At 47.0% G+C, this 13,226-nt stretch overlaps 1 protein-coding gene across 4 annotated transcripts in view; it reads right to left on the reverse strand.

The window, feature by feature from the left end:
- The window catches only part of Arhgef15 (Rho guanine nucleotide exchange factor 15), a 12,985-nt gene extending 3,986 nt beyond the window's left edge, over nt 1-8,999 (reverse strand). For 2 of the 4 annotated variants that reach the window (XM_046422208.2, XM_046422211.2), the window contains exons 1-9: nt 8,331-8,369; nt 5,572-6,230; nt 4,974-5,306; nt 4,621-4,675; nt 3,574-3,632; nt 3,275-3,486; nt 3,005-3,165; nt 2,695-2,847; nt 1,890-2,019 (exon numbers count right to left, since the gene is read on the reverse strand). In XM_046422208.2, coding sequence (XP_046278164.1) covers nt 1,890-2,019; nt 2,695-2,847; nt 3,005-3,165; nt 3,275-3,486; nt 3,574-3,632; nt 4,621-4,675; nt 4,974-5,306; nt 5,572-6,181 — 1,713 coding nt within the window. In that variant the 5' untranslated portion in view covers nt 6,182-6,230; nt 8,331-8,369. Of the gene's footprint in view, nt 1-1,889; nt 2,020-2,694; nt 2,848-3,004; nt 3,166-3,274; nt 3,487-3,573; nt 3,633-4,620; nt 4,676-4,973; nt 5,307-5,571; nt 6,231-8,330; nt 8,370-8,882 lie in introns of those variants that run through there. The other 2 variants (XM_046422209.2, XM_046422210.2) reach the window with 2 other exon arrangements.
- Nucleotides 9,000-13,226: the final 4,227 nt, after the last annotated feature.

Consider the following 13,226-nt stretch of genomic DNA (forward strand, 5'->3'; position numbering starts at 1 on the left):
CTTGGAGAAATGCTAAGTTTGGGGTTCATAAGGCAGTGGGAACAAGCCTCAGTCAGGTTCACCACTCACCAGCCACAAAACTCTGAGTTTTACCTTTCTGAGCCTCACTTTTCCCAATTGTAAAATGCAGTTAATACCTACATAACATATCAGTGCCATTGTTGTGAGGATTTAAGGAGGTAATATTAGACAATCTTGGCATACAATAAAAGCTGAAAAAGAGCCAGGCGTGGTGGCGCACGCTTATAATCCCAGTGGCTCCAGAGGCTAAGGCAGGAAGGTCACAAGTTCAAAGCCGTCTCAGCAATTTAGCAATACCCTAAGCAACTCAGAGAGATACTGTCTCTAAATAAAATATAAAAAAAAAACGGGCTAGGGATGTGGCTCAGTGGTTAAACACCTCTGGTTTCAATTTCCAGCACAAAAAAAAAAAAAAAATATATATATATATATATATATATATATACACACACACACACATATATGTGTAAATAAAAAGCTGAAAAAGAGGGTGGCTATTATTTTAATAATAGCAAACAATGTAGTGCAAACAATGGAGCAGGGTAGTTAAAAGTACCTGGATTTCACTTTAGGCTCTGTTGCTTATTTTTTTTTTTTTTTTTTTTTTTTTTTAAATATTTATTTATTTATTTTAGTTTTCGGCGGACACAACATCTTTGTTTGTATGTGGTGCTGAGGATCGAACCCGGGCCGCACGCATGCCAGGCGAGCACGCTACCGCTTGAGCCATATCCCCAGCCCTCTGTTGCTTATTTTTGCATGAGCTAGGCAAGTTACTTAACCCATACCTAAGTTTCCTCTTCTGTATAGGGTAAATAATAGTTACTGCTCTCACAAGTTGTCAGTGATATTAAAAGGTATATAGCACTAAGAACTATAACTAGAACCTCACACTCAATAGCTGTTAAGATATTATGATTGGTATCATTTTTATTATTGTGTTATTTATACTAAGAATAGATAAAGCTGAATAGACAAAGAATGTAGGCTGAAGGAATAGTTCAGTGGTATAGCATTTTCCTAACATGCACAAGGCCCTGGGTTTGATCCTCAGCACTGCAAAAAACAAAGACATAAAAAAATCTGATTATCTAGTTGGGGACTATTCACATGAAGATCTCTACATTGAGTGATCTGGTTATAAAGGAATCTCAATTTTGCAATAGAAGAGTGTTTGCTTGTGTGTTTGTTTTAATCTTTTATTGCTGTTTATTTTTTTAATGAGGTGACAGGGGTTGAACCCAGGGCCTCATGGATGCTAGGCAAATGCTTTGCCACTGAGCTCCCCAGTCCTAGAAGAGTATTTCTAAACCTTCTTCCCCCTGCCCTCAGTATTACCTTGCTAAGGAAGGATTTTAAGACATTTTTCCTCTAAGTATCCTACCCATCACAACTTCTACTTTTTATTTATTTATTTTCAGTGTTGGGGATTGAACCCAGGGCCTTGAGCATGTTAGACAAGCACTCTCACTGAGCTACCTCCCCAGACTCCCCTCCCCCAAAGAAAATTAAATTCTACATTCTGTAAATCTGCTTATATTCCATTTTTTAAACACCACAACCATTGGAATATTTAAGATTTTAATTTTCATCCCCCAAGAACCAATTTTGCCCCTTTGGAGGTGATATCAACTAGTTAGTGGCTGAGCAGAGAAAGTTAAGTCTAGAACTCATGTCTCCCGCCAGAGGCCCTTTTCTTGTACCTAGTCTGTTCCCTGGTGCATTTCGGTATCTCCCAGGTAGGGTGTCCAGGGTCCTGAACTGAGAGGCTCAGATTAGGAGTAATTTATGGGTAGGAAATGGTGCTGACCAGAACAGAGATCCCTGGGAAAAGACCTTCAATGGGACTGGAAGGATAGAAAAGGTACCTGTAGCAACATGCGGAGCCGGGTGATGCGCTGGAAAGGCAGCAACAAGAAGGATGGTAGCGGAAGCCGCTCACACTTAGGGAGGCTCTGCAGCCTACGCAACTCCGAAGAGAAGCGCATGTTTGTGTCCCTGCAAAAACAGGCCCAGCTGGCTAATGGCTGCTACCTGGAGCCAGGCACTGATCCCTCAGTTGCTCTGACCTCAGAGACGCTCACTCCAGCTTCCTCCCACAACTCTGAGATATAATAATCCTCCCTTATTCGTGATTTTTTGCTTTCCACAGTTTCAATTAGCCAAAGTCAACTTCAGTCATAAAATGTTAAATAGGAAATTGCAGAAGCAAACAATTCATAAGTTTTAAATTATGTGCTTTTCTAAGTAAAATCTCAAGCCATTCCATTCCATTCCACCTGGAACTTGACTCATCCCTTTGTCCAGCATATCCACATCCTATACCCTACCCTCCCATTAGTCACTTAGTAACTGTACCAGTTATCAGATTGACTGTGGAGATATTGCACTGCTTTATTTTAGTAATGCAACTGCTATTATTAAGTGTACTAAAGTGCAAGAGAAGTAATGTTAGCAATTTTACTACAGTATATTGTTATAATTTTTCCATTTTATTAATTAATGTTATTAATCTCTTACTCTGCCTAATTTATAAATTAAACTTTATCATTGGTATGTAGGTATAGGAAAAACATAGAATATATAGGGCTTAGTACTAGTCACAGTTTCAGGCATCCACTGGGGGTCTGAGAATATATTCTCCCATAGAGTCTGAGGAAATACCCTACTCACATTAGGCGACTGTAGGTCTCCTCCTGATACTGTTGATTCCGCACATAATCCACATACACCGAGAAGGGACCCACTGCATGAGCGTGCACCACATCACACAGGTCACTGATGTGTGGCGAAGAACGCACACGGGACAGTAATGTTCCTAGAAACCTGAAGGAGTTAGGAGAGTAAGCAATGGAGGGGTGCAGACAGCTGGGTCTTCAGGTGCTTCCTGGGTCCATGGAAGGAAGAACCTGGTAGGGAGAAAGCTAACGGGGTGCTCAGCAGCCCCAGATCAAGATTCCTGGGAAGGCAGGATTCCACTGACCGCTCACTGACGCTCTGGACTCGCTGCACATTGGAGAAGAGTGTGTGGTGATCCCGAGGGGTGAGTGTGTCCCGAAGTGCCTGGCTCAGCACAAAGGTGTCAGTCAGCAGCTGCAGGGAGCGCAGGTAGGAGGCCTCAGATGTCACCACCTCGAATAGGCTCTGGGAAGGGCAGGACCATAGTGCAAAGTGCCACTCATAACCAGCCTAGGACCCAGGACATCCTCCTCCCCTATGTCAGCCTACCCAGCCCCACCTCAAGTGTGCCCACCTCCTGCATGCGCCTCTCTTGGGGACTGAGGGTCTCCAGGAGGCCACTGGCTCGCACAGCTGGAAGCTCCTGCCACAGGGTGTTTCGAGGTCCAGGGGGCCGTGTGAAAGTGGAAGGTTCCCCAGGATTTGCTGGAGAGGGACCCCCATCCTCACCAACCCCCCACAGCTCCTCTGATAGCACGGCTGCTCGGTAGGTCTGGTACAGAGGTTCTGGAATGCAGACAGAGCACATCAGGAAAGTCAAGAGCCCTAGACCCTTTCTCTACAGAAGTGACCCCCAGATCCAGAGACCCTCACCATCCTGCAGGGGCAGCTCCCAGTTCTGTTCCTTTAGTCCCTCCAGCCCCTCTTCATCCCTGTGGAAAGAGAAAGCTAAGGGAGTCCCCAAGGCCACAGCTCCATGGGTGCTATTCACATGACAGTGGAAGTGATGCATAAACCACATGCATGTTGTATGTAGGGACCCAGTGGCTCCTCAGATGTTTTATGTGCCTGCTGTAAGGGAGGCCCTGAACTAAAGGGGGCCCCATCCATTCCTGTTATTTCAACTACTGTGTACCAGAGACTTCCAAATCTGTTTCCAGCTCTTTTATGTAGCAACTATTGCCTGACCAGTATTTATTTTTTAATTTTATTTTTGCAGTGTGAGGGAGAAAAACCCAAGGTCTTGAACATGTCAGGCAGGCACTCTACCACTGGACCACATCCCTAGCCCTGCAACCATTATCTGGAAGGTCCTATTTGTGCCTTAATGAAACTCCCCATGGTCAAACTCTCACACCTGCCTACCACTACCCACAGTTCTGTCTCCCCTGTTCTAGTCACTGGTACCAGCACTATTCACTCACACTAAAAGCCATACTAGTAAATGATTGATGAATAAACAAATGGAACTGAATTGCCTCTGATAACAACAATAAATCTAAGATGATTAACAAACCCAGATAACATAGAAGACATGGTCATGGTTGCCAAATGGATTTGTGGATAATAATCGCAATAAAGATTCAAAGTGAGAAAACAGAATTAAAATGGAGAACTTGCTATGGACCAGCTCTTTAGCAATATACCCCAATGATCCCATGAACTAGCTGGGGTATTCTTATGCCCATTTCCTAAGTAAGAATGCTGAGACCCCAGAAAGGCTGAGAATTTGTATAAAGTCACATAACTAAGAGGGAACAGAGCTGGGATAAGAAATGGGGACTGCCTGTCTCTATAGCCCTAACCCTTCTTCCTTCCACCTTTGTGGAGGTGGGATTCACCTGGACCTGAAGGATAGCCTACCCTCAGGTGGAAGACAGTAGGGAGAAGAGTGGAGAATAAGGGTAGAGAATCCTGTACCTTCCCTCCATGGCTGTAGGATGAGCATTCCCAGGAGCTTCATCAGGACTCTCTGCTGGAGAGAGAACCCAGAGTGAAAAGAACAAACCTCCAAGACCCCTAGCCCAGGACTCCTAACCCCAGCCCTAGCAGAGACTATTGCTATTAAAAACTACAACTCCCATCAGCCCAGAGCAGCAGCTGGTTGAAGAAGAAAACTCCCAGGGCCTATAGCTTGTAGCTGGTTGGGTTTTAGGCCAATCCACCTATGCCCCGCCCCTTCGAAGCACAAAAATTCTACACACAGACACACAAATGCATAGGGGCGCGCGCGTGCACACACACACACACACACAAACACACAGCCCCTGTACCTGTTTGGATTCCATCTTCAGAAGGTAGATCAAGATCTGGCTGTGGAGCTTCCCCAGAGATGGTGGTATCCAGTCTGACCCGAGTTGGTTTAGGGGGTTTGAGAGGTGGCAGGAGCTTGCGTTCAGCAGTGGACCGATAAGAAGTGAGGACCACTGCGGGGTGACTGATGCTTGGAGGGTTAGGGCAGGAGCGGGAGGTCCTTAGCGGGGAGGCACGACAGAGAGCCCTGGGGCCATCTTCAGGGCTCCCCACTGGCACCCATCGGAGCTCCAGGCCAGGCCGGGCTACGTGGCAGACACAGGGGCAGCATGGAGGGCAGGCAAGAGCAGCATCTGTGGCAGATGGGAGACCCTAAGGAGAAAGACCTTGGGGCCTGGGTGGCCCACCCCCAGGGATTCCTCTCAATATCAAGGTCCAGCCCTGGCATCTATACATCTCCTCCACCCTGTGTTCAAACCTCCAGAAATGTAGAAACCCGATTTTCCAAACACAAAATTCGTTTTTGGAAAAAACTAGTCCATGAAATTTCCCAGTTTTCATTATTGAGAACAAAGATGAGCTATAATGAGGCCACCCCAGCCCCCTCCATATGCTTACCCAGAGCGCCATTCTCCTGGGACCCATTCCCGGTCAGCATGACGTGAGGAGCCTCTCTCTCCCCATTCACATCTGTTCCCCCTTGAGAACCCCGCTCGAGGGAGCCCGAAGTGTGTTTCTTGCTTTCAGCTCCCCATTCAAACCTGCCTGCCAGTCTCCGCACAGTGCCAGGGGCAGAGGCAGAGCCATCCTGGTTGGGGGCCTCAGTCCCTGGGAGCAGGGGCAGAGCTGGGCGGGGTGACCCAGAGGGCTTAGGTGGGGGAACCGGGGACCAGGGAGTGGGTTCGGGAGAGATGGATCGCCGGGACGCAGGACTGGGGGACCTGGAAGATGAATCTGGGGGAGTCTGGGAGTCAAGACTGACTCTAGAAGCTGAGGGAGGCAGAAGGGCAGGGGGCTTGAGGGATGCAGCTGGGGGCTCCCAGAAAATAGGGGAGCACATTGGGGTTGGTGCCTCACTGGAGGCTCGGGGAAGTGCTTGTGGAGAGGAGCCATTGAGGGGAGGCCCCGGGGAGTGGGGAGCCCGGGGACGAGAAGGGGGCCGAGGGCGGATGATCCTTGGGGGCTTCTGAGTAGGGGGTGTTGCTGCAGGAAGGGACTGGGCCGACATCTTTCTCTGGGCTCTTCAAAGAAGTGGGGTGATCTGCTGGAGTCATCCCCTGAGGAGGATGGAGGAAGAGAGAGACCCTTTAGTGGGTAGACTGGGGCCATGTGAAGCCATGATTTGGGGTCAGGAGAAAAGGCTGGTGTATTTCCTCTCCTTCCTTCCCAATTGCACTGCCTTCTCTCGCCTCCATCTCCCATCCTTCTTTCTCATTCTGTTCCTGAACTCTCCTGCACAGCCCTTCTTGGTCCTTTTTCTCTTTATTTAATTTTTTTTTTTTTTTGGTACCAGGGATTGAAGAGGGGCACTAACCACTGAGCCACAACCCCAGCCCTATTTTGTATTTTATTTAGAGACAGGGTCTCACTGAGTTGCTTAGTGCCTCGCCATTACAGAGGCTAGATTTGAACTCACAATCCTCCTGTCTCCTGCTTGGGAAGCCTCTGAGATTACAGGTGTGTGCCACCAGGCCTGGCTTAAATTTTTGAATTTTTAAAAACATTTATTTATTTATTTATTTATTTTGGTAGTGGTGATTGAACCCTGGAGCACTTAACCACTGAGCCACATCCCCAGCCCTTTTATATATATTTTATTTTAAGACAGGGTCTCCCTAAGTTGCCAAGGGACTCATTAAATTGCTGAGACTGGCCTCAAACTTGTGAGTCTCCTGCCTCAGCCTCCAGATTTACTGGGATTACAGGTATGTATCACCATACCTGGCTTTTATTTATTATTTATTTGTTTGTTTGTTTGTTTGTTTGCTTATTTATTTATTTATGCAGTACTGGGGATTGAACCTGGGGCCTTGCACATGCTAGGCAAGTGTTCTACCACTGAGCTACATTCCTAGTGTTTCTAAAATTTTATTTTGAGATAGGGTCTCACAAAATTGCCAAGACTGGCCTCAAACTTGGCAATCCTCCTGCCTCGGCCTCTTGAGTAGCTGGGATTACAGGTCTGCACCATTGTACTAGGCTTCAAATTTTTGACTTCTGCTGCCACAGTGAGGCCAAGGGAGACAGTGGGAGTAGGGGGCAGTGACTAGGTAGAGACCCAAGATAAAGGATGCATGATGCAGGGAACCAGAGAACTAGTAAGATGCAGGAAAGGGAATCTGGCTTGCCATGACAGCTACCATGTGTCTGCCTAATAAACTGTGTGCCAATGTGAGTCATGGAGGTTTGTGTGTGTTTTAAGGGTGTTCCCTATCTGCTACAGTACAAGTGGGGGCTGCATGGTGTGTGGTGAGTGTAGGTTGTGTGTTCAGTAGGTAGGTGTGCAGTGGGAGGGCAGGGTAGACCGTGTGGTCTGTTAAGGAGTGTGTGATGTAAGTGTATAGAGTTGGGGTGTGAAGGTGTACGTGTGTTCCATGCTGTCTGGATGGAGTGTGGATTTGTGTGTGCGCAGGCGCATGTGTGCACGCCCCTGCCTGGGCTAGCAGAGATGCATCACTGTTTCCCTGCTCCAGCAGGCCCTCCACCCCCCATTTCCCAGTTCCTCTCTCCGGACTCTCCCTTTCCGGATTATTTTTAGTCTCCTTTTCCTGCCACGAAGATTCCTGGAGTCTCTGACCCCAGGAGACCAGAAGGCTCCTGCATGGTCTCGTCTGTCCCCTATCCTCTCATCCCTGCCTACCCACTCCCTGGGGCTGCTCACAGAGAGAGGCTCCACTGAAGGGCTGGGTCCTGCCAGGATGCCTGGGGAGGTGGCCAGAGACCAAAGAAAAGGATAGGACCAGCAGAGCCAGGACTTTGGGGCCTGAACTTCTCTTTCTCTCTCAGGGAAAGAGGCTGCAGTCCCAAGAAGATTGCAGAATCAGAACGGGGGTACAGGGGAGCCCAGACTCCCTTCAGGAGTCAGAAGTCACATCCCTCCTGGCCCCACATCAGGTTCTTTAGGAATGTAGGATGGGGGCTGGGGGTTGTAGCCTGTGAGCTTTGTGCTCAGGGACCTCTGCATTCTGGCAGGAAGCCACTTAGCAAGGTGACCCTCACAGTAGCCTCAAGAGCTGGCTAGCTCCTCCCCAGCCCCTGCCCCCCTCAGGGATCCCACTCCACTCCCCACTCCCTTTAGGAACCAGCATTTACTTTCTTCCCCACACCCCACTTAGGCCTCTTGAAGGGACCAGGTAGTCAGGGCCCCAAGCACTCACCCTTGAGTCCCCTCCACTCTCAGTCACCTCCCAGGGCTGAGTGAGTAGGGGCAGGAAACAGGAATTGGATCCTCCTCCCAACCGGACACCCCCCCCCCACCAACCACACCACACTCCACATGCGCACACTAGGCCTCTGGGAGACGTGAGGATCCCAGTATCCAGAGTGTCGCAGGTTAACAGGTCTGAAGAAGGGCTGAGACCCAGGCTAGAGATCAGAGTGCTCCACATGTGCACATCCCGTCAGCTTTGCTGGGTGCACAGGGGCTCCCAGGACCGGGGTGGACAGGGTAGGGTGAGGATGGGGTGGCAATGGACCAGGGGCTGGGCTGACAGTACAGCATGGTTGTTATGTGTCTCTATCTCAGCTAAGGGATGGTGTGTGTGTGTGTGTGTGTGTGTGTGTGTCCTTACACAGCGTGTCTAACCATCTCTCCCACGACTTGCTCACCGCCTGTCTCTTTAGCTTTCCAACCTGTCCCCTGCATGTAAACCAGCCCACTATTTCACAGCAAGGGACCCCTAACTCTCCAGGGGCTCCCCATGATTTACCTTTATCTTTAGGAGTGTTTTCTATTTTTCAGCCTGTCCTACCTGCCCATTGGAACAAGGCATGCAGGCTGAGTTCTCCAAGGGCTGAGGTCTCCAAGGGTCTGATCCTGTTTCTGGGGTAGGAGCTAAGGGCCCAGATTGCAATCTCCGCAAAGGAAGCCAGTTCCTCCGCCCCACCCAGCCATTGTGTCAGGAGTGTGTGTGTGTGTGAGATGTAGGAGGGAGAGGGGGGCCAAGAGCCAGGAGGTGAGGAGGATCGAACATTTATATCTCCTCCAAGTAGGTGTGAGATTTGTTGGGACCCCTGCTACTCACCATTCTCCAGTTCCTGACTCCCTGTCCCTCTGGGAAACTTTCATGATGATGGCCAGGAGTCCGTGCTCTAATGAGGAAGGTGGGATGGGAGGGGGTCCCTCTCACCTTTAATTTTCTCTGTGGCTGAGAAACAGTTCCCAGGGCTTGGGTGTGTCATAAAAAAAAAAAACAAAAAAAACGAGGGAGTGAAATGAACGCGCCTCAGCCTGAAAAGTAAGGTGGTGAGAAGAAGAGGCAACGGCTAGTTATGAGATCTGGTGGCCGGTGACTACACCCCAATGTCCGCCCTTGTCAGACCTACACATACACACTCCAAATAAGACACTTAAGAAGAAAATCCAGAAAGCTGGCAGGAAAATATGCTTTCGTCCCTTTTCTCCAAGTAAAAGCCCAAAGTCTTTCTAGTGCCCAAGAAGAGCAAAACCTACCCTCTTCAACATTTTCTCTCAGATGCACTCCTAACCCAGGACCTTTTCACCAGCTGTGCCCTCTGCCTGGAAATCTTCTTTCCAATACATCCCTATGGATTTGTTGAAGGACACACGTTGAATGAGGCCCATCCCATCCATTCTTTTTTTTGTTGTTGTTCTTTTTAGTTATACATGATACTAGACACTCTTAAAAACTGCAATGGGAATGGGTATGTAATAGAATACTGCCTAGCATGCAAGAGGACCTCAGTTTCATCCCCAATGATCTCTCCCTCCCTCCCACCCCCCACACACGAAATACACGCTGCAATCTCATACCACATTTGTGTGTGTGTGTGTGTGTGTGTGTGTGTGGTGCTGGGGATCTAACCCAGGGGCACTTTACAACTGAGCTACATCTCAAACCTTTTTTATTTTTTATTTTGAGACAAGGTCTCACTAAGTGGCCAAGCACTCGCTTTGAACTTGGATCCTCCTGCCCCAACTTCCTGACCTTCCTTCTCCCTCCACAGTAATTATACTTTATAACGTCCCACATAGTATACTTATATGTTATGTTTATAGTGAACAGTGAATTATTACTGTGGTTATTATTATTATTTTATTTTATTTTTGCTGTACTGGGATTGAACCCAATGTTTGTGCATGCTAGGCAAGCACTCTACCTCTGAACTACATCGCCAACCCTTTTTATTTTATTTTGAGACAGGGCCTCTGTCTCAAATGGCCAAGGCTGACCTCAAAGTTGTGATCCTTCTGCCTCAGCCTCCCAAGTAGTTAAATCATCTTCTCACATTAGAAAGTCAGCTTTCTGAGCTGGATATGGTGGTGCAAGCCTGTAATTCCAGCAACTTGGAAGGAGGATCTCAGTGTCAAGGCAGCCTGAACAACTGAGCAAGGCCCTAAGCAACTTAGGGAGAACCTGTCTCAAAAATTTTAAAAAGAATAAAAATAAGAGAGCTGAGGATATAGCTCAGTGGTAGAGCACCCCTGGGTTCAATCCCCAGTACCAAAAGAAACAAGCAAACAAAAAAGAGAAAATAAGCTTCCTAGAGACACCATCCTTATGTGTTTTGTTCAGTGATGTATCTCAAAGTTCTGGGTTAGGGCTAGGCACATGATAGATGTTCACAGGTGCTTATGTTTGATTCATTGAACCAAAGTGATTGAAATGTTCCCCATAACCCGCTACTCCCTTTACTGTCCTTTCTTACATATTACTTACATAATTGTATTGATCCCACTAGTTTATCACCACACACACACACACACACACACACACTACACACATACACTGGGCCCTTATGGTTTAGATGTGAGATGTCTCCCAAAACCTGATGTGAGACAACATAAGAAGGTTTCAAGGTGATTGGGTTATGAGAACTTTAAACCAATCAGTGAATTAATCCTCTGAGAGGGATCAACTGGGTGGTAACTAAAGACAGGTAGGGTGTGGCTGGGAGAGGTAGGTCTTTGGGGGTGAGCCTTTGGGGTATAAATTTCATCCCCAACAAGTAGAGTCTCCCTCTGCTTTCTGGTGCCACGTTCCCAGCTGCATTCCTCTGCCATGATGTACCACCTCACCTGGAGCCCCAAGGGATGTAGGATGTAGTTGGCCACTTACGGTCTAAGGCCTCTGAAATTTTTTTTTTTTATACTGGGGATTGAGCTCAGGGGCACTCGACCAGCCCTATATTGTATTTTATTTAGAGACAGGGTCTCACAGAGTTGTTTAGCCCCTCACTTTTGCTGAGGCTGGCTTTAAACTAGTGATCCTCCTTCTTCAGCCTCCCGCCTGACCTGTCTGGGATTACAGGCGTGTGCCACTGCACCTGTCTAAGGCCTCTGAAATTGTGAGCCCCAAAATAAACTTTCCTATGCTGGGAATGTAGTTCAATGGTAGAATGCTTGCCTAACATGTGCAAAGCCCTGGGTTCAATCCTCAGCATTAAAAATAAATAGAAAAATAAATAAGTGGAAAATAAACTTTCCTCCTCTAAAATTGTTCTGGTCAGGTCCTTTGGTCACAGCAACAAAAAATCTGACTAACACAAGAGCCAAGCGTCCAATCTCCCAGCCCTCATCTCTAGATGCTTTTGTCTGGGGAAAGAAAATCTTTTCTCCTAGTGTCTCAGAGACCCCACCAAGAAAGCTAGGCACACACATTTAACCAAAAAAAAAAAATCCTGTTTTGAGGGAATAAATGGGAATAAATAAAGAAAGATGGGAAGCATCTTTATTTGATTTGCTACTAAAAAACATAATGTTAAAAAAATTAATAATAACAAAAGGGCTGAGGTTGTAGCTCAGCCGTGGAGTGTTTGCCTTCCACATGTGAGCACTGAGTTTGATCCTCAGTACCACATAAAAATAAATAAAGGCATTGTGTCCATCTACAACCAATAAATAAAAAAGTAGCCAGAAAGTGCTGGTTGTTAGTTGCTAACATGGATGGCACTTGGTACTTCATGAACTGCTCCAGGTCTGAATGGGAATGTTGGGTCTCAAGAGGGGGAGTGAAAGAACCCAGTGTGGTGGCACATGCCTGTAATCCCAATGGCTTGGGAGGCTGAGGTAGGAAGATCACAAGTTCAAAGCCAGCCTCAGCAACTTAGCAAGACCCTGTCTCAAAATAAAATGCAAGGGCTGGGGTTAAGTGCCCCTAGGTCCAATCCCTGTTACCAAAAAGAATGGAGACTGGCAGAGTGGCACATACCTGTAATCTTAGCTACTCAGGAGGATGAGGCAGATACAAGTTTTGAAAACTTAGTCTTTTTTCTAAAATAAAAAATAAAAAGGGCTGATGATGTGGTTCTGATAGAGAGCCCTGGGGTTCAACCCCCAGTGCTGCATTTAAAAAAGAAAGAAAGGAAAAAAGGGGGCTGAGGATATAGCTCAGGTGGTAGAGTGATTTCCTTGCATGCACAAGGCCATGGTTTGATCCCCAGCACCACAAAAAAGAAAGAAAGAAAGGAAAAAAGAAAGTGGAACAGAAAAGAGAAATTGGATGGTGCAGGACCTGTTCTCCCTGTCTAGTCTGAGCTTATCTCCTTGTTCCCCTCCCTTTAATCCTACTCCAGACAGACATACTCCCACCCAGAGATTTTCACCCATTCAGGAGAAACTCCCAAAGGTCACACTGTGAATATTCGAACATTCCTGACAAAGTGGGTCCACTGCTCAAAGCAACCAACTGCAAAGATGAAAACAATGACTTCAAATCTATAAAAGTCACCAGGTTTATGCCCCACTCCATTCCAACAAGATATATATAATCTGAAAAAATCACTGAATGCAATATGTACCAGTTTTTTTCACAAATATTTTCTTTCTTTCTTTCTTTTTCTTTCTTTCTTTCTTTCTTTCTTCCTTCCTTCCTTTCTTTTCTTTCTTTTTTTTTTTTTAATGGTGGTGGGGATCAACCCCAGGGCCTCATGCATGCTAGTCAAGTGCTCCACCACTGAGCTACATCCCCAGCCCAGTATTTTATTTCTTGTATGTTTTTGCAAAGATACTGAAAGTTATTTATGTGATGATCCGTTCTTCCTGCCACCCCCACAAAGCAAATTTTTTTTCTGTTTTTGCATATTCTGAAAGT

This window comes from Marmota monax, unplaced genomic scaffold (assembly GCF_021218885.2).
Source record: "Marmota monax isolate L192 unplaced genomic scaffold, Marmota_monax_Labrador192_F-V1.1 WCK01_AAM20220418_F8-fsc00243, whole genome shotgun sequence".
Lineage (NCBI taxonomy): Eukaryota > Metazoa > Chordata > Mammalia > Rodentia > Sciuridae > Marmota > Marmota monax.